Source organism: Meles meles, chromosome 1 (assembly GCF_922984935.1).
Source record: "Meles meles chromosome 1, mMelMel3.1 paternal haplotype, whole genome shotgun sequence".
Lineage (NCBI taxonomy): Eukaryota > Metazoa > Chordata > Mammalia > Carnivora > Mustelidae > Meles > Meles meles.
Window position 1 is genome coordinate 205,023,495 of NC_060066.1, and position 25,783 is coordinate 205,049,277.

Sequence of the window (25,783 nt, forward strand, 5' to 3'; positions counted from 1 at the left end):
CGTGGGATCCCAGGGCCCCCAAATTTGGGGTTTCTCGGTGGCAGAGTGGAATGCCAGGTGGGGGGAGGGGGAGAGAGGCTCAGGAAGGCCACATGGCCCGGGTCGCTGATGCTCAAACCTGGCTGCATGTCAGAATCCCCCAGCAGCCCCATGCAACACCCCAATGTCCAGACAGACCCTCAAAGCATGGAGACTATGCCCTGCTGGTTTCCAGCCTCCTGTGTGACTCTCAGGGACAGATGGGGTGAGAGCCACGGCAGTGGCGGGGTGAGAACCCAGGCTCTGGAAGTCACCTGTTTGGGCTCAAACCTTGTCTTCCCCCCTTAATGGCTCTGGGACCCAGGCAAGTTTCTTTATTTCCCGGTGCCTCAGTTTCCTTGACGATAAAGTGAGGGTAACCACGGTACTGACTGTTAGCCCACTGTCAAGGGCAAATGAGAGGAGGCGTGGCTCTGCTGTGTGCTGGCACGTGGCCCACACTCCCCGCCATCGGGCTGGGGGAGACGAGGCAGGACGCTGATTTGGTGGGGAACAGTGTCTCCCACTGACGGTCCCGTCGACCAGCTGGAGCCCAGCCTGACACTCCGCCCTCCAGGGCTGCAGGCAAAGGTGCAGGAGACCACAGAGTTCGCCTGGTGCCTGCCCAGGCCCTGCGACTGCTTATTCCTACTGGGAAAGAAGCATGAGTCCGGCCGGCCTGGTGTCGCCCAGAGCTGCCGGTCTGCATGGGAAAGACGGGCCCTCGCTCCCCGTCTGGGTCGGAGCCTCCCCCTGGGTCGGTCTCAGGCAGCTGAGACCAGCAGGATATCCTCTGAGAGTTGCCTGGACCGCCTTCCCTACCCTTCCTCCCACATCGGACCTCTGTACCTCAGAGGGTCTCTGCCCCCCTGGAAGAAGGCAGGAATGAGGGGCTCGCTGCACAGCAGGGGCTGGAGGAGAGCCCGGGGAGGTTGTCCAGCAACAGGCAATGTTTACTGAGCACGCAGTAGGTGCCAGGCCCTGCGCCACGGAGCATCTCGCGGAAGCCAGGTGCAAACTCGGTGAGGCGGGCACGATTATGACGTCCATTTCACAGAGGAGAAAAGAGACCCAGAGAGGTTCAGAGCAGAGAAGTACCAGTTCAGCATCTGATCGTCCGTCTCCGAGGCACGTGGCCTTTCCTCTGTACTGTGCTGCTTTGTCCGGGGGCTGTGGTGTGCGGACGCTCTACTCCATTCTGCCCACCCCTAAGTCAGACCCTGCCGAGTGGGAGAGGGGAAGGGGCGCTGCACTCCGAGGTGGGCATGGTAGGGCTCTGGGAAAATGGGCCTCCTCGTCACTCACCCCTACTGATCACTGGATCTAGGTCTCTTTACTTGCTACCTTCCTAGAGAGAAACCGAGGTTAGAGATTTTGCCTGGCAAACGGCAGATGCTTGTTGAATAGATTTTGAATGAATGAAGAATTCATAAGGTTGCTAGAAAACCTGCCGCTGGGATATAAATATAAATAACAGGCCCAGCTGAGCTGACACCTTCAGCCTCCCCTGGACACCCATCCTAACCTTTCCAGGGTCGAGGCTGACCTCCACAGAGAACCCGTAGTGCATTGTGTGGGAGCGGGGCTTCCCCCCACTAGAACACAGCCCTCACCCTGGTCCTCCTGGGGGTCTCTAGGGGGAGAACCAGCACCCTGGTTTGATGACAACCCCCAGTGCCCTTAAGAGCCACCAGCCTGAACTCATGGGATCCCAGGTCTCAGCCTCGCATCACCAGGGGTCCAGGACTAAATACCAATGGCATCTTTCTCCTGATGACCCCGTTGATACTCGTTGAGGAGCTGACCTGGATTTCAGAAGGGACATGTGTGCTCCAACTCGTGGAGACCAGAAAGCCCAGTCGGGGAGCCTGGCTGGCCAGGGGAGGCAGAAGAATGGTCCCTCCGCCCCGCAAAGATGTCTGTATCCTAATCCCCAGAGCCTGTGACTATGTTCCCTCACGGGGACCAGGGGAATCAAGGTCACAGGTGGAGTTGAGGTTATGAATCAGCTGACCCGGAGATGGCCACTCAGCCTGGCTTCGCCAGGTGGGCCCAGTGTAATCACAAGGGTCCTTATAAGTGGAAGAGGCAGGCAGAGGAATCAGAGAAACCGCCGGAGAGCCCACATCGCTGGCTCTGAAGATGGGGGAAGGAGAGGTTACTGGCCAAGAAATGCAGGCGGCTTCTGGAAGCTGGAAAGGTAAGAGAACAGATTCTCCCCTAATGCTTTCAGAAGAAACAGCTCTGCTGATACCTTGACGTTAGCCCAGTGAGACCTATTTCACCCCTCAGATCTCCAGACTGTAAGATAATAAATCCGTGTTGTTTTAAGCCACTACGTTTCTGGTAACTCGGGACAGAAGCAGTGCTCAACAGGTACACCAGCTCCATCTTTCCCCGTGTGGACAGGTGAGTGCCGCGGGTGGCGGCCCAAATGAGAGCTTCTCTTGCTTCCTCTCTGCATGGGGGTCAGGTGCCTGGGGCTGCTCAGTGGAGCCACCCACACCAGCCTAAAGCATGGGAGGAGAACTGGAGAAGCAAGAAGTTTCCAGGGCTTTCTGTTGGGTTCAGCCTGAAGGCATGTGGGGGAGGGTTGGGGGGATGAGAAAAGCCTGCTTGCAAACTCAGCCCAGTTCTCTCTCTCTTTTTTTTAAAAGATTTTATTTATTTATTTGATAGATAGAGATCACAAGTAGGCAGAGAGGCTGGCAGAGAGGAGGGGGAAGCAGGCGCCCTGCTAAGCAGAGAGCCTGATGCGGGGCTCGATCCCAGGACCCTGGGACCATGACCTGAGCCGAAAGCTCAGGTTTAACTTTAACCCACTGAGCCACCCAGTCGCCCCATCAGCCCAGTTCTCTTGATTCTTCTCTTGATTCTTGGCTTTTAGAAAGTCACATCTCCCACTGCAAACTCTTTCAAAGAGTAGGATTTTTTTTTGTAAGAAAAGGATTTTCTCAGCATCCTTATTTGGACCACCTTCCCTTGGAGGTGGGCGAATTCTGGTAACATCTGGCCACATAGGGGTACTGGTAGGCCGGTCCAGAGAAACTTTTTTTTTAAACTTTTGGCAAAGTTTATTCATTATTTTTTTATTAACATATAGTGTATTATTTGTTTCCGGGATACAGGTCTGTGAATCATCAGTCTTACACAATTCACAGCACTCACCATAGCACATATCCTCCCCAGTGTCCATCACCAGCCACCCCATCCCTCCCCCACCCCTCCAGCAGCGCTCAGTTTGTTTTGGTCCAGAGAATCTAAGTAAATCATGGTGAGGAAGGAGTTTGGGGGAGAGGCTGTAGCATCTTCTCTAACCACTGGGAAGCGACCCAGTCCTGGAGCCAGCCTGAGTGTGTTTCTGTTTTGCACCCTGGTAGGGGATCAGACGGACACCGAGCAGGGGGCATGATTTCCCGAGGCTCTGAAGCAAAGCCCACCTGGCCTTTTCTGGGGCACCCGTGGCCTCCCATGGGCAGGAAGGAGGATGCTGGGACGCATACACAGCAGGCGCCCCATGCTCCGTGAACCCCCGGCTTCCCCCATTGCCACACTCACGATGCAACCTTCCGGCCACAGCTCAGACCCTCCCCCTGCTGCGCTCACTTGGCCCTGGAGGCCTGGCCCTTGACCCCCAGGCTTGCATGCATGTGGCTAAATCACCGTAACTGCCCACGGTAGCCCTCACTCTTCCCGTGGTCAACACAGACCACTTCCCCATCTTACCAAAACATGGACCTCTCTCCCCCAATTCTTCACAGGCCAGGCAAGCCTTTGTCTCAGCTGCAAACAACCCCTCTGTTCTATCATGTTCTAATCCCAAAGAAGGGCCAGAATTAGACCCAAACCATTCGTGTTGCTGTAGCTTTATTAGCCAGTGATAGAAACCCAGCTAGATCCATACAGAACACATATGGAACTGGCACACATCTGGAGGAACCCTCCCACCCCCACCCCCTCCCCTGGCCCTCAGAGCAGGTCATTCCCAGAGCTGGCCCACTGTGAGCTGTCTCGGTGGATCTGCCCGTCTGGGCCCCCTCTCCTGAGGCACAGCAGGACATGGAATGTTTGACCAGAAGGCAACACAAAGCCTCATACTGATTCTCCCCTCCTGCAGAGAGCGGTCTGGGGCCAGGGAAGCATCTTATGAGTTATGAAGGACATCTCTCCCCCTTGCACCCATAGCCTTCTTAAAATCCAAGAATTTCCCACGTAGTTTCATCTCCAGGAAATTCCTGGAGGCTTTTGGACAAAGCCAGATTTCTGAATGTCAGATGATGGGGCATTTATAAGGCTAAGGGCCAACAGTCATTCCTTCAACACACATCTAGAAAGGACCAACTGTGTGAAAGCTCCTGCCGGGCACCGGGTGGGGTAGAGAGCTCCACATCTGTTCAGAAGCTTGACAGATAGACTGATGATCCAACCTTGATCGACACGGACCCTACCTCCTTCCCTTTGTGGGAAGCTATGGGTAGACTCTCTTCTGGGTGGAGGGATCTGACTTTAAGGCTGTTCCCCTGCACAGTGAGAGGCAATTGGACCCAAACAGAATTGTGGGTCCTTCCTCCATTAGGACAAACAAGCCAAGATGGCAAATCAGACACATGGATATTTCTAGATCCCAAAGTAAATTTGAGCCCAAACAGAGGATTTGGGGATGGGGAGGAGAAGGCTTGGAGGAATCCCCATGGGTCATGTCGATCCTCATGAGAGAGGCCACAAGAAATGAGGGCTTTCTTCTTGGGAGGCCAACAAGAATCAAGTCTGAGAACCAAAAGGGTTGCCAGTGAGGTGTGAACACTTCAAGGGAAAAGGCTTCTGAGAGAGACAGTCACCCTCAGTGTGCTATCTGGAACACTGGGGTTTCTTGAAGCTATTGTTCAGGGTCGGCGGATGTCCTGCCCCAGGGGCAGAGGAGAGGGGTGCGGGGACGGGCTCAGGGCACCATGTTCCACCACTTGAAGGAGAAGGGCTGCCGGCGCACGTTGGTGCCGCAGTGCACCTCCCCGTGCAGCCTGTGGTACGGGGTGAAGTCGTCGATGAAGGTGCAGTGCAGGCCCAGCGGCTCGAGCAGGGCGCGCACCTTCTCCTCCAGGCAGCAGCGGCCGTTGATGATGGGTCCGAAGGGCTTGGGGATGCCCAGGTGCTTGCCCAGCACCAGCATGTTCACCTGTAAAGGAGCGGGGTCCCAGCTCAGGGGTAGCACTTTGTCGTCAGCTCCGCCTCCACTCCTGCACCACACCTGGCAGGACCTGGCGCCTGCCTTGCGGGCAGTCCCGAGAAGAGCTCCTTATACTACTTGCACGCAGTGGGAGAGGCACCTGGGCTGCTGAGACTCTAGCCAGCTGGGCCATCCCGTGGGAACAACCACAGAGCTGCCAGGGACAGCTCATTTCTCCAGGGACGTCCCTGCGTATGGGTGGACTATGGTGGCGGCCATGTTTGTGGGGCAGAATCGCAACTTCCTAGGTTGTAGCTGATTGGACCAGGGCAGACATCTGACCCAGGCTGGACCAATCAGATCCCCTCTCTCTCTCTCTCTCTCTCTCTCTCTCTCTCTCTCTCTCTCTCTCTCTCTCTCTCTCTGCGGTATTTGAAGTTGACAAAGTGGGTCGGTCCCGTGGGTCGTTGCAGGTGTCTGTGTCTCTGTGTGGCGATGCTACACTAAGCCTCTTGCTCCGGCTAAAGCTGGCTCAGGTGGCCCTGTTTCCCGCAAAGGCTGGGGGCACTTACGTAAATGCAGATCCGCCTTAAACAAGCAGGAAGGAAGGGGGATGATAAAAGGAGGGGAAACCAAGTTTTGCAAATGGGGAAATCGAGGAGGGCAAAAGGTTAGCCAGAAAGGGGAAGGGAAATGGGGGATGGAGCAATGGTGGTGTGGACAGGCTCCCTGTAAGGCTCTGATGGTGGGCGAGTTGAGTTCCTCTGTGGGGTGGAGGTGAAGGGGGGCTGGAGGAGGGGAAAGGAGGGAAGGCGTGGAGAGTTGGGTCATCTATAGTAGTGCTACTCCAAGTGTGGTCCTCGGAGAGCAGCCTCAGTGCCCCCTGCTGAATCAGAACTCATGGGGTGGGGCCCCAGCAGTCCAGGGGTTCCAGAGGCAAAGCCCTCAACCAAAACCTCAACCAAAAGTCATTTCCCCCAAGAAGCCTTCTTGGATCTCCAGGCCTACCTCTCAGGCTGGAATTGCTTTGTCCCCCCTCTCAACTGGCAGATGATATTATACAAAAGAGATCCTTGAGTGGGACACACCCTAAGGGAGGTGAGGAGACTTTCCCAGCAGTAGATTAGACTGGAAACTCCCTGAAAGCAGGGAGCAACCTTAATCGTTTCTCTGACAGTGTACCCTAAATATATGGGGGATGGGGGAACAGCTATGCACTGGGACAGAGGGGACACAGGGGGTGTCTGAGCTCCCAGCTGACATTGAGTGCTATGCACACGTGACCTCATGGGATCATTGCTTCCCTCCATGAATATCAAGTGGGTCCCTGGGGGAAGGGAAGGGCCGTTGCCTGATGGTCCTTGAGCAAGGCTTGGCCAGTGAGCCTTCTGTAGTGACCAGGACAGTCAGCCAACTAGACACCCATCTGCTGGCCATCCTGGGACCCCTGAAAATCTCTGCCACCCCCACCAGCCACCACAATCCCACACATGGCAGCGACCAAACATCTTGCCCTTCTGGGAAGCAAAATCTTGGAGCCTAACTTGATGAAACAGATTTAACTAACGAATGGTGGCCTCACCAAGTCAGGGAAGAAGGCCACCGCCTTTCTCTTCTCAGTCTTGAAGAGCTGAGGGATGTCGATGATGTCCCGCTCAGTCAGGCCCAGCTCCCGCTTCAGTACCTCCCGGTTCCAGTCGATGCAGCTCTAGGGGGGTGGGTAGAGTTGGAGAGACCTTGTCAGCAAATTTTGCGGGGACCCAGGAGGTCCTGTCTGGTTAAGGAGACAGGATGTCCATATACCTATGGGCTAACCTCTCCACACAAACCTTACCTCTGTGTCCCTTTGTCAAAATACACCTGTTCTGGGTTCCACCTCTCACAGTCCTATCCCACTAGCTGGGCTAGTTTCAGAGTGTTCCACAGCGTTCTCTTTTTGTGAGTGTTCCAGAATGTTCTATCTTTGGCCCTCTTCCCTTCTTCAGATCCTTCAGTCTTGTGGTTTAAGACAGCATCTACACGCAGACAACTGCCACATTTCTACTTCCTAACTGCGTAGAGAGTCCACTCTCTTTCCTGATCTCAGATTTGCACATGCAACCACCACTGGGCACCTTCCGTGGATGGCTAATTGGCACATCAGATAAAACATGTCCAAAGACACACTCTTCATTTCTACACACATCACCCCTGCCCCCGCCAGTGTCCTTCAGCTCCATACAGGCAGCCAGCTGCTCGAGCCGAAAGCCTTGCTGTCCTGCCAGAGCCTCCTTCCCCCTTACCTCACACCCATCTTCAGCAAGTGCCGTGGGCTCTACCTCTAAAATACACCCCCAGTGTGACCTCTTTCCACCACCTCCACTGCTCCCACCTGGTGGGCAGCCATCCCCCACCCAGCCTGAACCAGTCACCCTGCTTCTTCCACCTCCCTGCCTGGTGGCAGCCCTCATGATGTTCCTTGTGGACCTCCAGCTGGTAGGTGGGGTAGACTTGACCAAGAGCCTCGCTGCCTGGCTCCAGCTCTGAAATCCCATGGCCACACCTCCCACCAGCTGTTAATGGCCAATGCTGAGTGCAACAAGGGTAATAAGGCAGACCCATGGCCATCTTTGGCTTGCGGACCCCCCTCCCCGCCCCAAGGGCCCTGCCTTGCTGAACCTGTCTGAGACTGCATGACCCTACAGGATGCTTCCCTCAGCCTTCCTTCCCCCTCACTCATGGAAGGTCTGGTCTCCCAGCTCCCTCCATCTCCCTTCCTCTTCCTAATAGCTTCCCTGATGGGGCATGAGCACTGGACTAGGGGAGTCTGGAGCCCTGCCTTCTAGCCCCTTCTCTTCTGGGCTTCAGTTTCCCTGGAGTGAAGTAAGGCATGGATTCAGGTGCCTTTAACTTTCACTCATCTCAAGCGTTTACACGCACTGACTCCTTTAATCTTCTTCACTTTATAGACGGAGACACTGAGGCAGAGGGAAGCCAAGTGTCTTCCTCAAGGTCACATACCTAGTGGGTGGTAGGACTGGGATTTGAACCCAGCTCACCGGGGCCCAGCACCCACAGGCTTAATCCCCTCACCTTAGCTGCAAGGTGTTGCCCCTCCTGATCAAGAATTTTCGCTGGCTCCCCATGACAGCCTGAGTTTACCCTTGACCTCCTAAGGCTCCACCGTGAAAATGCCTTCCCCTCAGGACAGGTTTCCTTGTCCTTGGCTCCCAGGCACTGTCCCTAACAGGATTCCTGCATGCTTAACTCGGTCTTGGCATTTCCTTCTTAGATGACAGCATGCTGGGAATTCTGTTTGCCCTTCTGGACCTTCGGTATGGCTGTCTCTGCTCTGTGGCTTGGGAGCCTAGTGCTTGGAATTGGGGGCTCCTGTGCCCCCTGGCTTCTGGCTAGATGCTGCCGATGGGGCGCTGATAGGAGGTGGGGGGTGGGTAGCAGAATGCTGTTGGGGTATTTGTTCCTGAAGCTCCTTCACTGCCAAGTCACTGTGGGCTGGCCAGGAAAGTCACAGCTCCTGTCTCCAAGCCCTCTTTTCATGGTGACCTCTCCAGTTTCCAGCAGCACGTTCCCTCCCTAATGCCATCAGGTCTAGAGGTAGTGACAGCTCCCCTCTCTCTAACCTGGGGATATTACACAGTCTCCTGTTGATTTCCTCAGATTCTGCTTGCACCTTCATAAATATTCCCTGATTATGGGGTTCCTGGGTGGCTCAGGAGGTTGGGCAACTGCCTTCGGCTCAGGTCATGATCCTGGAGTCCTGGGATTGAGTCCCGAATCCGCCTCGCTGATCAGCAGAGAGTCTGCTTCTCTCTCTAACCTTCCCCCTTCTCATGCTCACTCTCTCTCTCTCATTCTCTCTCTCTCTCAAATAAATAAAATCTTTAATAGGTCACCCGGGTGGCTAAGTGGATTAAGCCTCTGCCTTCGGCTTGGGTCATGATATCGGGGTCCTGGGATCGAGCCCCGCATCGGGCTCTCTGCTCGGCGGGGAGCCTGCTTCCCCCGCTCTCTCTCTCTCTGCCTACTTGTGATCTCTCTCTCTGTGTCAAATAAATAAATACAATCAATCAATCAATAAATAAATAAATGTTCCCTGATTGAACTATTCCAGTTTTCCAGCTTGAGGTCCCTCGTGTTTCTTGCTGGGACCTAATGTCACTACCCCCACCCCCTGCTATGAAATATTGATATGATCTCAACATAGCCACAGAACGATCCTTTCAAAGCAAAAGTCCGATCAGGGCCCTCCTCTGCCCAAATGCCCTAGTGGCCTCAAATGTCAACACCCTTGCATTACCCTCCATTGTTTGATGACCCAGCCGCCCCTCATCTCCCCAGAACCCCCTGGCTCATTCTCAAATATCCCGTGCCCCTTCGTTCTACCTCAGGGCTATTGTCTGTGCCCTTCCCTCTGCCTGGATGCGTGTCCTCCTCACATGCACACAGCTTACCCCCCATTTCTTCTGGATCAGAGGAGGGGTTGAAGCCTCTCTGTCTGGGCCAGTTCCAGCCTGGGCTTTCACGGACCCTGAGCCTCAGACTCTGTCCCCTTTGCTGTCCCCAGCCATGCCCACCTTCTCCTCACAGCCCTGTACCTGCACGAACTTATTGAAGCTGATGAGGTTTGCATTGGAAAGGACCTGGTTGATGGAGACGGTATTGACCGGCTCATCCCCTGAGAGGGAGAGAGAGATGTTAGAGGAGGAGCAGGAACGATACCAGAGTTGGCTGGCTCTGGGAGGCAGCCAGGCAGAGGTCAAGTTCACAGCTACTGGTCTTGTGAGTCAGTAGCTCTCTCGCCTTTCTGGACATGGGGTAGACACCACCCAGCAGAGCTCGGCCTGGCCACGGCACAAGCCTGGGGGGTGGGAGGGATGGACAGGTGGCTGAGTGCCACGGAACTTAGAGCTCTATTTGAGTACGCCGGAAGTGGTGATGCCTTTCACCGGAAATGTCCGCCCCTTTAGGGCACTGGGTGCTGATCCCTCTTCTTTCCCGCTGGCCGCAGTAGTGGGGCTGGGGCATCCACCTGTCCATCAGCCCTGATGGATCCTGTCCCTGCCTCTTTCTTTTTTGTCTTTTTTTTAAACAGGATCCTTGGAGTCTCCCAGATGGGCTGGGCAGGGAAGGGGAGGTTAGGCTCATGATCCTCACAGCTGCCAGCGAGCTCTTAGCAGGGGCAGGCCCTGGATCGGTTCTCCACATTCAACACCTCATTTAACTTCCCTGGAACCCACAAGGTGTGCGTTGTCACCTTCTTTACAGACGGGCACATTCAGGCTCAAGGAGGCAAAAAGACTCACTCAGGAGCTTACAGCTAGGAAACAGGGGGCTTGTGATCCAAACCCCAGCCCAGTGCTCACAAAAGGCAGTGAACCTTGACCAAGGGGAAAGACAGGGCCGCGGGACCCATGCGCCCATCTGCAGGCTCGGCATCCCCTCCGCCTGTCTGCCAGCTGGGGTCCAGTCCCAGCTCCACTGCGTCCCTGCTGAGCCCTTTGGGCCAGTGATTCCCTTGACTTCCCCGTGCTCTTGGGTCTGTAGGAGGAGGGGATGGTAGGTGGGGTCTGGCACACAGTGTGGCCAGTGAGATACGCTGGTCTCCTGGGGCACAGTGGCTTCATGTGGCCTGATGGCCATGAATTCCCACATTCCCCTTCCCAGCTGGACGGCTGGGAAACCCACTCAGCCTGTTCCTGGGTCTTGTTCACTGAGGACGTGGTCCTTCCAGGAAAGGTGATGATGGCTTTCCCTCCACCTGATCCGTAACATCTGGATTTGAGGCTTTTCCAGGTTTGCTCTGGACCCAAAGGCATTTAGCCACGATCCTTATGGGAACAAAGGGGCTGGGAAGACTGTGTTTCTTCCACTTTACACCTGGGGTTCCAGGGTGGCCTTGGGAATGGGGTAAGGATCGTAAACGGGGAGACAGGGACTGCAAAGTTCTACTGAGAGCTTCTGAATTCTACACAGTCTTTTCCCTTGGAGGTTTGGTCCAGAACATTATTTATCTCCCATGAGGCCAAGAAAAGCTACAGTCCCCCCAGCCAAAGGTTTTTGCCCTGAAACCGCCAGGGTCCCTGTCGGAGAGGACCAGTCCTCTCTGATTCACACAATTTTGGTGGGGATGGGAAGGAGTGATCCCAGCAAGCAGGCAAACCGCCCCATGCCCCAGCCAGCAATGGCTCTCGGAATTCTTTCTAAGCAAAATGAGAATGTGGGACCCTTTGTTCAAAGAACAGGAAAAAAAGTTTCAATAAACGTACAAAAATAAAAGGCCTTTTCTTTCATCCAGCGTCTCTCTCCCGCCCTGTCATGTTGGTTTTTTAACTTGCTCTTTGATGTCATGCTCCCTTGGTCACAGGACACCCGCTTGGCGCGCACAGACCCCTGCAGGGCTGGGAGCCCCAGCTGAAACTTGGTGCGTGCGCACAGCCCACCGGCTGCCCGGCATCCCAGCCCATGAGCCACAGGACCCACATCAGGCCAGGTGTCTCCCCTTCCCCCAGGCCCGCCATCCCGAACCACGGTAAACAGGCAGACTCCGTACAGGGGTGTGCTAGCTTCCTTGCTCGGGGGTGGGCAAGAGGCTCACCCCTTGCGAGGTGCCCACCCCATGATCTGGGGCACTGCCAGTCCACGACAGGGACAGTTAATACCAGGACCCACGCCCCACCCCCGGGGATGCGGAGGGGCCCATGCACCCAGGCCTCCCCAAGCCCAGGCTCCTGCTACAACAACTGCCACAGGGGGGAGCGGTTTGAGAAGGGGAGGCAGAGAGGGGAGGCCCCACCAGCTCCCACTGCCCATGGCTGAGACTTCAGGGTTTCGGGGGGTACAGAAGGGATCTCACCCCTGGGAGGCAGCAAGAGGTTTCACTCACGAAGCCCAGATGGTTAAGAACTTCAAGACAGTAATGGCAGAACATCAAACCTCCTAAGGTGAGGGCGTTGTCTGACAACACTGGTCACAGACCCATGCGACTCGCCATGTCCCTGCCCCCAGCCACAGGCAGCGGGGGCCAGTGGGGAAAAGGCATGCAGCAACAGTGAGGCTCTTTGGGGGGACCACCCTGCTGGATGGACTTGGCCATCCGTCTCTCAAGCCATGACGTGTCCTGCTTTAGATAGGGGAGGGGGCGGGAAGCCTGGGGTGAGGGACACAGCGTGGGTACCCACCAACAACCCCTTGGAACAGGAGGGCCCTGCCATGGCCCCACTTCCGCTTTTCCTGGAAGAGCTTGAAGCAGGCGCTAGGGCTGGCCAGGAGCATCCGGAAGCCCTGTGTGGAGAGGGCAGAACCACCTGAGTTCCCCGGCCTCAGCCCAGCCCCCTGGAGCTCATCCTCTGACCCAGACACCAGGGACAGGCAGGTCACCACTGTCCTTACCTTCTCATCGGGGGCAGGGACGAAGCTCAGAAACTCATCCACGTGACCCACAGCCAACCAGTCCACAAAGAGCTCCACAGGGGGCTGCACCTGCTGCGCATAGAGGAAGTCCCGCACCACCTGGGTGACCCGGCGGCCGCTGGACCTGGGGCCCGAGGGGTCAAAAACATTGCTTAGCTTAAAAATGTCTGTGCAGAAATGGAATGACAAACTTTGAGTTTCTGCAGTATCTAATTTTTTATAACAAAAAACATGCACTGTGTCCTTTAAATTCTTTTCAGGCTGAGCTCTTGAACAGATGGAGGCAGGGCAGCTCGACCCCACCCAGTCGGTGACCCCCAGGTCTTGCCATCCCAGCAAACACTCAGAGCCGCCCTCAGAATCATCTTCACTGGCTCCTAGAGACATTCGCCACCCTAGTCCATCCCCTGGGGCTAGGCGGCTCTTCTGGGAGTTTAACTTGTGTCTCTCTTGCTATGGCCTCACCTTCTGTTCATCAGTGGGGAGACAGGTGGACAAGATCACCCCCAGGAACACATAGCCCCAGCATTTTATGCTCGGGAACTTAACTCTCATTCTTCTTTCGACTTCCACATAAGTATCTGATGGCACGGCCCAAATGTCCTCTTTCTTTTTTGTCTTTTTTTTAAACAGGATCCACATCCTGTTGGAGCCCAAGGTAGTGCTTGAACTCAGAACCCTGAGATTAAGACCTGGGCTGAGATCAAGAGTTGGACGTTTAACTGACTGAGGCACCCAGGCACCTTGAACTTCCTCTTTCTGTGGGATCACATGTTGAGGGCAGTGAGTTCCCTCCAAAGCCTCTTGATTCACCTGTTATTTGACTGCGAGTTTGTCCTGTTTTGTTGAATTTGGATGGCTCAATGCCCTGGTCTATTCCACAACAAAAAACCATCACCATATAATTCCTTTTCTTTTGCATCAGTATCTCTGTGTCACATGTTGAACAACACATAGTCTATTATTCTGTGTGTTTGTGTGTGTGTGTGTGTGTGTGTGTTATGATATCTCATTTTTCATGTCCTATACCTTCCTTCTCCTGTTCTCAGGAAAATATCTGATGGTAGTCATTTACATTATAGTATGAACAAGCTCTTGAAATGTAATTACTCTAGGACTGTTGAGACTTGAAGCTTTTTCTTCTAGAACTATTAATTAATAGACTGTTATTAGCAATATCATTTCTTTTTGGAAATGGAAGACCTAAGTTTAGTCACAACTTTGGATTCTGTGTGACATGTACCAGGCCACTTTACCCTTTCTGGGCTCACTTATGAAATGAAAAGCCTGGACTGAATGATCTCTTAGGTCTCTGCTCACCGTGGCCTTCTCAAAATTCATCAAGGTCAATGGACAGTGATCGGTCACCAGCCCACTGCCTCCCCCCACCTCATCTAGAACTAGGAATTTATCGCTCTTCGTGGGTTCTCTCCCAGGAGTGGAATGATCCCTCACCACCACCACCCCTGCCCCCATCACCACCCTCCACCGAAGGAACACCTCTCCCTGCCCCTCTCTCACCCAGGCAGGTTGCCCCCGATGAGGATCCTCCCCAAGGGGTACTCTTTCCCATTGGCCACCACTGGGGGGCTGACCTCCAGGTTCCCGAAGGAGTCCAGGCCACTCACAGAGCTGTCTAGTGGTTCCCGAGTCACATAGCCGAAATCTGGACCCTGGCAGGGGAAACTGAGTCAGGCTAGGGGTGGGGGTCACCAGAAAGAGCTTGAACGAACTTGCTGGGCTCTGAGCTCCTTCAGGATGGGGCAGGGGTGTCTGTCCGTTCTTCGGATGGAAATACTGAGTCAAAGACAGGGATCTGACCCATTCAATATTTCACGCATGCATAGGGGTTAAAGTTGTGAGACACACAGGCACTCTGGGCCTGCTGCCACATTAGAGCACGGTATCCCCGTGGTCACAGGGAGACAGTGGACAGGGCTGCAGTGGCCTATACTCCCCATTAGACATGGAGCCCGAGGCTATGGCCCCTGCCCCTTTCCCTCTGAGTAGACTTCCCGCCAAGTGCAGCCCAAGGGCAAGTACCGCCCAAGGGCAAGTACGTGGCTGTTCTAGAGCAGCCTGTTCCTGGGGGCCAAGTGGCTAGGGATGGAGCCTCAGTCTTTCAAGTCAGAAAAAGGGGAGAGCTCCCCAGGGCCATCTCTCAGAAGGAACTCAAACAACACTGAGGCCCAGGCGAGAGCTCCTGCCACCACCTCAGTGATCCAGCAGGGGTTGGAAGGGTCTCATGGTCTCTCCAGCATCAAGGGAGTCTCCTCTCTCTCTTCTAGGAGGTCCTGGTCCCCAAGGACCATCTTCACAGTAGTTCTTATTACCAGTATTGATCTCAGCTAACGGCGCTGTGTGCTCCCTCTGCCCAGGACAGAGAAGCCTCAGAAACACCTGTGAGGCCAGGGCTGTCACATCACTTTTGCTGATGAAGAACCTGAGGCTCAGAGAGGGGAAGTGACTCACACCAGGCCACACAGCATCTGAGTAGCAGAGCCAGATTGTTCTGCCTCCAAATCCTGTGTTCTTAACAGCGGCACTGCCTCACCCCGCCCTTACCTAGGGCTGCCAAATTCAGTAAATAAAAAGTATAAGACGCCCAGTTACATTTGAATTTTGGATAAAGCATGAGTATATTTTTGATATACGAGTATATTTTTGGATATATTTTGATATACCATGAGCCTTAGCACTCATGGCCCTTGGGGCCAGACAATTCTTTGCTGTGGGGCTACCCTGTGCATTCACTGTAGGACACCTATAACTACGTCCCGTGCATGGTTGGGAACATACTTATACCAAAAGTTCCTCATCGCTGACCTGAAATTTAAATGTAACTAGGCATCTCGCGTATTTTGTCTGGTCACTCCTGTCCCTAAAGAACACGGCCCCCAGTACCATGTCCTAGACTCTACGCCCCGGTGGGGCTTTGGGAAACGTCCCTTGGCCCTCCGAGCCAGGCTGTAGCCTGCGGCCCCCAACCACTCACCAGGATTCTTTTGTATGGGAAGTCCTGCAGCTCCCCGTTCCTGGGGGAGTCAAAGACCACCGGGAAGGTCTTGTGTGGCGCCTGAACATAGCCCAGCTCCATCTCGTCCTGTGAACGAGAGAGACACCCTGTGGACAACGAACCCTCGTTTGGGACTGAGCGCTTTGGGGTGGACTGTTCTTGCGGCTTCTTTGTTTCAGGCCAGCTATGCCCTTTGAGCTGAAGAAGACAGGGGTTCTTGATGCCTGCTGGCTGGAGGAGGGGCTAGAGGTTCAGAGATGGTGTGCTCTTGCCTAGGGTCACACAGCAAGACAGGCGGGGAATGAACTATAACGTGGATGTGATCCTGGGTATGTCCCCATGCTGGATCGGGGTAGAGTGGCCACAGAGAGGAGCTTGGGGTGGCCTGAGTTGGACAAGCAAGTCTCCAGACATCAGCCGGCACCTCTGGCCTCCACACCTGGTCAAGGACAGGGCTAGGGGGACAAAGGAGGTATAGGTTTGCCTCCTTCTCAGATCTCAGATCTCTCAACATCTAGCCCAGCTTCATTCTGACCTCTCTGGTCCTGGAGGCAAAGATGGCCCAGCGCCCCTACTACATTTTCAGTTGCAGGGGCAGGGGGAGGGGGGTGGTTGCAATAGTCACCACACTAGGGCTTCTCAGCCTTAGCACTCATGGCCTTGGGGCCAGACAATTCTTTGCTGTGGGGCTACCCTGTGCATTCACTGTAGGACACATAGCAGCAGCCCCGAGCTCTGCCCACTAGAAGCCAGTTGCATCGTCAGGGTGATACTGCAAAACGTCCCTTGGAGGACAAAGTCGCCTTCTGTGGGGACCCATAGGGCCGGGCTGCTGAGTGCAGGGACTGTGTCCCACACCTCCACCATCCCGTTCAGGGCCAGCCCCTGCCTGGCCCAGATCCTGTGGGTGAATGCAGGTTCAATCCAATGTCAGTGTGCGCCTGGGTCTCTAGAAAGTTCTAGGGAGAGGGAGGGAGCTCTAGGTCTAGAGTAAGAAAAAGGAGTGCCCTGGGGAAGACAGTCACAGCCCCCAGGTCCTTCTAGATATCCACAAGCAACCCCACCCCCCAGCCTTGCCCCTAGTTAGGATGGGCCAGCCTCTCCCTCCACGGTGCCGATGGCGTCCTAGCTGGACGCTGCCCGGCAGCCCTGGTACCTGGATCCAGCGGTCATTGCGGTTCTCGTTCTGCGGGCAGATGGTCAGCTTGCAGCCGGCCTTCCTGGCCAGCTCCGCCACCGCGTCCACGAAACACGTGTTGTTCCTCACACTGCAGACAAGCCCAGGCAGCACGGCTCAGGACTGAGCCAGGTGTGGAGGCAGGAGGGGCCGCCAGCCTCTGAAGGACACCCACGCCCACCTCCCACACTCACCGGCACACGTACACCTCCAGCGGCGGCAGGGTGCTGGGCGTCATAATCCAGGGCGCCACGCGGAATACCACAGTGTCGGTGAAGATCGGGGACTCGGAGAAATCCTACAGCAGAAGATGGGCAGACGGGGAAGAGCACTGGCTTTGGAGTCCAGAGTCCCGGCTGATGCCCCTGGCATCTCCTCATTTCTAGAGGGGCCGCAGCAGGGGTGAGGGAGGTCAAGAGGTCTGGGGTCCTCCACGCCGGTGGTGCCCATCTCTCCTGGGGATGGAGCCCTCCTCTCTCACCCTCTCTGCCCCGGCCAGCCCTCACCTCGTTGGAGTCATCCAGCAGGGTGACGTGGAAGGAGATGAGCCCTGTGAACCTGGCGTCGGGGAATGAGAGGCCCTCCACAAAGAAGCGTTCCTCGTCCCCGTGGAAGCGGGGCACCTCGTAGGACACCTTGTCCTGGCCCAGCACATGCCTGTAGGCCTCACACGAGTCTTCAGGACCTGGAAGGGGACGGGAGGGACGGCTGTGACCTCTAGGTGGACCCACAGTGCACAACGGACGCGGGAGGAGCTGGGCCAACCTCACACGCCAGATAGCAGCCCCCATTTCTGCCCTCCCACCAGCAAAGGAGACAAGATGCTTGATTCCCAGTGTGGGCTAGACCAGTGGAAAGGCCATTCCTTTCTAAGATACTTGTTCAGACCTTCTGGAGGACAGCCCGGCAGCATCTCGCAAAGGAACCTCTACTCTTAATGAGCAACCCCGCTTCTAGGTGTCTTTGCTACAAATACATGTACAAGGGTATTCACGCTGTTTAGTCATTGAACAAGCATTTACTGAGCACCGACTGTGCACCTAGGACGCCAGGTTCCAGGCTCAGGATACAGCCGTGAGCAAGACCCCTGCCCTCGAGGCACCTATACTGTGGTCAAATCAGAACATCGCCAACCGCCGTGTGCTCAGGGGAGCGGGTGAGTCACAGCACGCCCGTGCTCCAGAATACCACGCAGTTGTGCAAAACACCGAGGCAGAGCTGCATTCGTTCAGAAAGGAATGTCCACCACACACACACGTGCACACACACGTGCACACACACGCATGCACGTTTGATGATGCCTACAGAGAAAAGTCAGGAAGAACACATTGCGAATCGTTAACAGTGAACGCATTTTCAAAAGTCAGGCTTAGGGGTAGGGATGAGGAACTCTCATTTTTTACCTTATATACTTCTATCTTGTTTGGTCTTCTTAAATTTTTTGATTTTTTTTTAAAGATTTATTTTAGAGAGAGTCCACGTGTGTGAGTTGGGGGAGGGGCAGAGAGCAGAGGGAGAGAATCGCAAGCAAGCTCCCCACTGAATGTGGAGCCGGACGTGGGGCTTGATCTCAGGACACTGAGGTCACGACTGGAGCCAAAACGAAGAGTCAGACGCCCACCCCGCTGCACCACCCTGGCACCCCTTCTTTGAGCTTTTTAAAAACGGGCATTTTATTACTTGTATGCATTTGTATCTTTAAAAGGGATTTTATGTCCTTGCTCATACTGTGGCTCCGTAGAGCAATTGTCACTGGTTCTGGGGGGAGATGCATGCTAAATTCTGTGGGGACAATAGCCATCGTGTCTGGGAGTGGCTTTACGATACAGATAAAGCAAGAGAAGCAAACAGCGGTAATTGTTGAATCTGAGTGACTGGCGTCCAGGGGATCATCGCTGTTCTCTCTACTTTTCTGTGTGTTTGAAAGTTTTGATAAGAATTTCCAAACATGCTTAAATTATATTTTTAAATATGTCTATTTAAGATTTTATTTATTTATTTGAGGGGGAGGGGCATAGGGAGAGAGAGAAGCAGACTCCCTGCTAAGCAGGGTGCCTGACTTGGGGCTTGATCCCAGGACCGTGAGATCATGACCTGAGCCAAGGGCAGGCGCTTAACTGACTGAGCCACCCAGGCGCCCCGCTGAATGTATTTTAATTTATCCAATCAAACGATCCTGGGCCATGGCTGTGTGGGGACGCCAGCCCACCTGTTTCATAGTTTCCCCATCTGACCATGTTTCCTTGCCCCCCAGGGCAGGCTGGAAGCCAGAGCAGAGCCTGCCCTCTGGTCCAAGGTGGGGAAACTGAGAACCCCCCAGCCCCGGGCAGTGGGCACAGGGGGAGGGGATGGGCATGAACTCACCGCAAGCGTGGAAGACCCGTGCCCACTTGGCGTCATAGCTGGAAGTGTGGAGGATGAGTCTGTGCCCATCGAAGAGGGCGGCAGGGCCTTGGGTCCTCAGGACCATGACGGACATGTCTTCCAGGTCTGTGGAGCCAGATGGGGCAACGACTCCATGGGCCCCTCACACTCCGTGTCTTCTCCTCCTGCCCACCACATATCCCCTCCCAGGGAAAAGGGTGCCAAGACCTGGGTCTCTGAGCCCCCGGCTCTGCCCAGCCTGTGAAAATGCTAGAAACCATCAAGAACAAACCATGAGGACGTCTGAAGCGTGTGCCACGAGAATGCGTCCGACCCTCTCCGGGCCTCCGCTCCCTCACCTGCCCAGAGCAACCGGAAGTACAGAGTGGCCCGTCCTGAGCCCGGGGACAGGAGAGAAGCGTGCGGTAGGCAGGCCACCTGGGTGGCGTGCAGCGGAGAGTCTGGTCTCAGTCCAAGCATCACTCTCTGTTGACACCAGGCAGGCCCCTCCCTCCCCGAGCCTCAGTGCTCCCCAGTCTGAAACGAGGGGCAGATGTGCCCACATTCCGTAGAAGTGTGCCCGCCCAGGCATAAGGCACCTGTCCCGTTCCCCAGGCCACTACTGCGGTCTTCCTCACGGGGCTGTTGTGCGCAGTGCGGGACTGACTTAGAACATGGGGCATCCTGAACTGCAGGCCCGGGGTGCCTGGTGGGGATTTGGGGTGCGGATAGGAAGTTTTGGATCACCACAGACAGGCTGGGAGGGGTTAGCTGCCAGCATGAGGCAGGTTTTGAGCGACATCCAAGTGTGTCTGGGAGCTGGAACTCTGGCCCCCGGTGCTCCCTCCAGTGCGACCTGCGGGGTGGCTGAGCAGTGATCCGGGGCACCCCCTTACCTTGCAGGCAGCGCACCTGCTGGTCTCGGTTGTCCTGGTCATGACAATTCAGATTGTCCCTGTCGCAGTTCACCAGCAAGATGGCTCCATACCCGCCAGGCCCCCAGACCCAATCCCGCTGCCAAAGGCAAAGCATAATTGGTGACGGGGCAGACAACCGTCCTCTGCCCCCGCCCAGCAACCTGCTGACCCTGTCTTCTCCTCTTTGCTGTCCCTGTGAGGATAGGTCCATGCGCACAGAAGCACTTCCTGCACCAGACACGGCAGGGGCTCCAGACTGCCCACACCAGCAAGTCCAAACTACACAGAGGTCTTTCATGGCCAAAGGCAGTGTGTGTTGGGCCAATGTCCTATTTCTCAATGGACAACTTCCTGATTAAAGATCTGTTCCTGGCTCCAGGCCTTGGCTCCCGCTCATCCCTCCACCTGGAATCCCCTCCCTCTTGCATCGCTTTAAAGCCTAGCTCAAGTAGACTTCAAAGGAAGTCTTCCTTGTTCACGCAGCCAAACTTGACCTTCTGCTAAGATCTCCCAATGCGTTGAGTGCCACAACAGTTCAGCCCAAAGTTCTTTAACAGCCTCATATTTGGCAGAGTTCCCCTTTCGCCTAGATCAGAAGGTTGGCATGCCAGGGCCGGGGGCCACCTCTGGCCTGCTGCCTGTTTTTGTAAATAAAGTTTTATTGGAATAGTCACATCCATTGAATTGACTACAGCTCTTTCACACTACAATGGCAGAACTGAAGAGTTGCAACAGAGACACTTTGCAATGCCCAAGATATTTACTATCTCACTTTTACAGAAAAAGTTTGCTGACCCCTAAGCTAGACTGACATTCCAGAAGGACTTTTCCCCACAAAGCAAGGTGTAGCCCAGTCCTGGGCATGTATATGCTTGATAATTCTTGGTAATGATTTTTCTCCTGGTGACAGAATACCCCCAGTCATGCATACTTCCCATTTGGCTCTCCCGACCTCGGCACCAGTTAGGAGGCAGGGGGATACCTGTAATGGCCTTGACCCTCCTAACCCAGCCTAGGTCAATGCCAAACTCCATGCCCCTTTCTGGGTCCAGGTTGAGTCACCCTACCTTGTCCACAAAGCTCCTATTCTGCCTGCCCTCACAGTTCAGGTCACAATCCAGAGCGATGTCTGTAAGGGGAGGACAGAGAGTGAATCACTATGGGGTTCCCAGGAGTTCAGCACAAGTCCAATAATGCATATTTTGCCTCTAACAATGCCTCCGGCAGACAGAGCATTTTCAGCTTTCTTGCTAAGTACTTTGCAGGTGCTTGGACCCATGCAAACTCCCACCCACCATCCAGGAGCTCCCAATTCCACATCCTTGGCAATGCTAAGTATTAAGCATCTTTCTATTTAGGTTCTGGTCACTGGGACTTTCTCTTCTGTGAATTGTTTGTTCAGAGTCTTTGCCTGTTTTGTTAGTTTATGCTTTTTCCTATTGACTGGAGTTCTCCATAATCTATGTGTACCGAATCAGCTGTATGCATTGCAAATTTCTTCTCACAGTCCATATTCAGACTTTTTTTCCCTTTTTGTTTAAAGTAAGCTCTGTGCCCAAGGTGTGGCTTGAACTCACAACCCTGAGATCAAGATTCATGTGCCCTATGGACTGAGCCATCCAGGCAGCCCCATAGTTTGACTTTTTGCTTGTCTTCTGTTGTGTAAAAGTTTTAAAATTTAGTACAGTCTAATTTATCATTGCCCTATCTTCAAGTTCACTGATCCTCTCTCCAGCTGTGTCAAATCTACCAAGACAACCACCAGGAGCTTTTTTAAAAAATCTGTTACTATGATTTTTAGTTCTAGCATTTCCATTTGACACCTTATAGTTTTCATCTCTCAGTTGAAATTCCCCATCTGTTCATTCATGTTATCTACCTTTTCCTTTGTTGTATTACTGTGCACGGAGTTTACATGTCAATTTGTGTTCAACTGGCACAAAATCTTAAGGTAGAAAAGCAAGGTCCAGGCCTGGAGTATGTCTCCCTTTGCTTCCAAAAGGAGGGAGTGTACAGGAATGCCTGTGTCCACCTGCACAGGCACAGAAGATCTCTAGAAGGATGCTGGGCTTGGGGAACTGGAAGTCTTAGTTTGGGAGAAAGGGAAGCTTACTTTTCCATATATATACTCTTTTATCCCATTAGAATTTTTAAAATATACCCTCATTTGAATTTTTAAAATAAAATGAGTTGATGTTTGTAAAAAGACCCCTGTTCCTTGTTATTCCCAGCTACCCCCCACCCTTGGCCCAGGCCCTTGCATGGGCCCCAACTTACCAACGCAGGTGAGGTAGAGCACCGCATAGGCCAGGGGCAGGGGCTCATGGCTGGAGTGGTAGGAAATCTGAACCTGTAGAGAAATGGGCTTAGAGTCAAGCTGGCAGAAGCCAATATCTCCTACCCCAAAGGACAGGTCTTGGGGGATCTGGCAGGACAGAGAGAGGGTCTCAGGAAGCTCTGTGCACTGAAGTTGAGTTTACCAACCCAGCTCTTCTGTTAGTCTCTGTGCCATTTATTTTTCCATGCCTTGTTTGGCCCATCTGTAAAATGGGACCATTTGTGAGGGATTCCCTGGAGACCTGGGCCCCAGTGCTGCCAATGACTACCGTGTGACTTGGACAAGCCCCTGCTCCCCTTTGGATCTCTGTTTTGCTGCTTGTAAACTGAGGAGGTCTCTGGCTGGGTAGGGTTTAGGGACCCTCTCTTATCTGTGGGATTCAGACAGGCCTGGTCTTAAGCCCAGCACCTCTGGGTTTTTGACCTTGGCCGAGGTCCCTCACCTCTCTGAGCTGTCTGTTTTCCTCATCTGCAGAACGGTGAGCATACAGGTCCCTGCTGCCCACAGAGGATTATAGTGCTGCTTAGAAACAATTCATGTACCAGACTGACCCCATAGGAAGGGCCCCAGACATGCCTGCTACTGTTCATAGAGGGCAGGCAGCATTGTGTGAGCTGCTCCAGAGCTCTGGGCTCCGATTCCGTATCCACCACTTGTGACCATCCTGGGAAGAGTCACTTGCCATCTCCAGGCCTCAATGTCCCCTGCTGTAAAGTAGGGATAATAATAGTCCCTACCCCAGAGGGCTGATTGTAGGCTGTGACCATCAAAAAAAGAAGGTGGGTGACATGCTCAGCGCCGTGCTTGGCCATGGCAAGCCCCAATAGCTGTTAAAGGCTGGTTTGACAATGACTGATGAGAACACAGCTTCAGGCCCAGATGTCAAAGTCCTTCGACCCACTGCTCTCTGCTTGCACGGTCACTCCTGACGGGGGTCCCTCAGCTCTGTCAGAAGGCTCAGGATCTTACAGAGGCCATTCACCCCTCAGTGCTGGGAGCCCCTAAATCCTGCATTCACTGACCCCCAACTGTCAAGCCTGAGGGATGATGCTGGCCTCAGGCACACAGTTACCTGGATCCAGGGCAAAGATGGGGGAAGAGGAGGGGCAGGACACTCTGACCGTCCTCAGTTCCTTTGGTCTTTGGCATCCACATGGCCCCCAGCTTGGCAGGGCACCCAGGAGGGGCCCCTCACCAGCTGTCCTCTTGCCCTGCCCCGGGAACTCTGTCCTGAACCTCACCAACTCTGCTACTCACTAGATCTGCTGACTTTGGATAAGTGGTTTCGGTTTCCTTATCTGTAAAATGAGTTCATTTACCTGTCCGCCTGCATCATAGAGTTCCATGGAGGGGCTCATCTCAGATACGTGGGTGGGAAAAGGCGAAGGGGTGATGAAGGGAACCTGCCCCCCAGGTGTCAGGCAGATCTGTGCAGAACACAGCTACTCTGAACCTTGGCGGCCCCACCGATGGAATGGAGATCAGACCCTGCCTCTCGCAGCTGCTGTGAGGGCTGTGTGAGGTCATGGCTGTCCAGGGCGTGGCATATGGTCAGTGGTCCTTAAAAGGTCAGTTTTTTTGCAACACCATCCCTGATGTGGAGTGGAAACCTGTCACTCCCGCATAACAAGCTACTTCCCATGACCCCTTCAAGGGGGCATCACCGGGGCCAAGCTCCGGGGCCACGCCATTTCTTCCCTCTTTTAAATGCCCCCTGCCCTGAGGCCAGAACTCTGCCTACAGCTGGGGCTTGTTAAACTCACCCTTGGTGGCTGAAGGAGGAGAGAGGAGAAGAAGGGAAGGGGGTCAGGGAGCGGGTGGATTAGAAGGTGAGGCACCTTGTAGAAGGGAGTCTCCCCGTCACTGGAACCCCCCATTTCTGCTTTCTCTCCTTCATTCAGGGTGGCAGAGATCTCCTAATCAACCTTCAGCCTGTAGATGGGGAAACTGAGGCCTGACCCAGAGAAACGGGGACACCTCCCTTCACCGGGGTCTTGGGAAACAAGAAGAGGAGCAAATGTTGACTCATGTTCCACCCTGCATCAACACCAGGAGAAAAGATGCTGTGATCATCCCCATTCTACAGATGGGGAAACCGAGGTCCAGAGGGCTGATGTGACTTGCCGGCAGACACACAGTTTATGTCTGTAAGCTGCAGGGCTGGCTAGGTCCAGGGGCAGGAACTTACCCATCACGCCACCCTGCCATCTGGGTGAATAGAGGGTGCCGGCCCTTGTGGAGCTAGATCACGCCCCACCCCCTCCACCGCCCCACCCCGGACCAGGGACCTGCTCACATGACTGTCATTGAGGTCGTTGCTGGGTGAGTTCATGACCACGATGATCTCCAACCCCGTATCAAAGTGCCACCGCCTGGTGTCCGCGCGCTCCCGGCCCCTCTCCACACTAGGAGAGATGTAGATGTCCACGCCGGGGGTCCCATAGACCTCGAACATCTCTGTGCCCTCAGGTACCGACCTGGGAAGGACGAGAAGCCATGGGAAGTGCTAGAGGGATGCAGTACCTGTTCAGATGCTTGAGCTTTGGCTCAAACTCTTGCTTCCTCCAGGAAGCCCTCCCTGACCACCCCAATCCTCTCAGATCCCCACAGCAAGGTCCTGGGAGTGAAGCCTGGACCCCACATGAATGCATTCACAAATCTCACATTCCCAGGTTCTGTGTTCATTAACATTTCCTTTGTGAGTTATTTTTTTTTAAAGATTTTATTTATTTATTTGACAGAGAGAGATCACAAGTAGGCAGAGAGGCAGGCAGAGAGAGAGGAGGACGCAGGCTCCCTGCCAAGCAGAGAGCCCGATGCGGGGCTCGATCCCAGAACCCTGGGATCATGACCTGAGCCGAAGGCAGCGGCTCAATCCACTGGCGCCCCTCCTTTGTGAGTTATTTTAACTCCCAACAAAACCACAAGCTCTTTGAAAGTTAGGACCCAATTGAGTACTTTATAATCTCCCAGTGCCAAGCTGGGCACGAGGAGCTCAGGGGACACCAGCCAGCAAATGGACCCCAGTGCAATTGTAAGACCATGGCTTTAAGAGCAGTCTCCCCCTCAAGGCCCCAATGCATCCCTCTCTAGTGGGTGAGATGTCCTCTGGGTGTTCCCTAGGGAAGGGCAGTAAATCTTGTGGAGTGCCCACCATGTGCCAAATGCCTTGTAGTTCCTATAGCTCCTTTGATTCTTACAAGTCTGCAGAGTGAGTAGTACCATCTCCATTGCAAAGGTGAGAAACTGAGGCTCAGAGAGATCAAGTACCAAGCCCAAGATCACACAGCATTGAATGGCACAGCCAGGTTTGCCTTGCGTCTCTGACACAGAGCCCCTGCTTCTCCGTGGCGCTGCAGGGTCACCTGGGAAACTGGGC

The 25,783-nt window shown here is 54.3% G+C and overlaps 1 protein-coding gene across 1 annotated transcript in view; it reads right to left on the reverse strand.

Annotated features, from left to right (window-relative positions):
- Positions 1 to 4,008: 4,008 nt before the first annotated feature.
- Positions 4,009 to 25,783, reverse strand: part of PADI3 (peptidyl arginine deiminase 3) — a 29,316-nt gene continuing 7,541 nt past the window's right edge. Inside the window, exons 2-16 of the mRNA XM_045982093.1 lie at positions 24,701 to 24,881; positions 22,344 to 22,416; positions 21,134 to 21,195; positions 20,046 to 20,163; positions 19,150 to 19,275; positions 17,292 to 17,470; positions 16,980 to 17,083; positions 16,765 to 16,876; positions 15,588 to 15,695; positions 14,114 to 14,265; positions 12,572 to 12,716; positions 12,361 to 12,463; positions 9,778 to 9,857; positions 6,765 to 6,890; positions 4,009 to 5,191 (exon numbers count right to left, since the gene is read on the reverse strand). Of these exons, the coding sequence (XP_045838049.1) occupies positions 4,958 to 5,191; positions 6,765 to 6,890; positions 9,778 to 9,857; positions 12,361 to 12,463; positions 12,572 to 12,716; positions 14,114 to 14,265; positions 15,588 to 15,695; positions 16,765 to 16,876; positions 16,980 to 17,083; positions 17,292 to 17,470; positions 19,150 to 19,275; positions 20,046 to 20,163; positions 21,134 to 21,195; positions 22,344 to 22,416; positions 24,701 to 24,881 (1,903 nt within the window). The 3' untranslated portion in view covers positions 4,009 to 4,957. The remainder of the gene's footprint in view (positions 5,192 to 6,764; positions 6,891 to 9,777; positions 9,858 to 12,360; positions 12,464 to 12,571; positions 12,717 to 14,113; positions 14,266 to 15,587; positions 15,696 to 16,764; positions 16,877 to 16,979; positions 17,084 to 17,291; positions 17,471 to 19,149; positions 19,276 to 20,045; positions 20,164 to 21,133; positions 21,196 to 22,343; positions 22,417 to 24,700; positions 24,882 to 25,783) is intronic.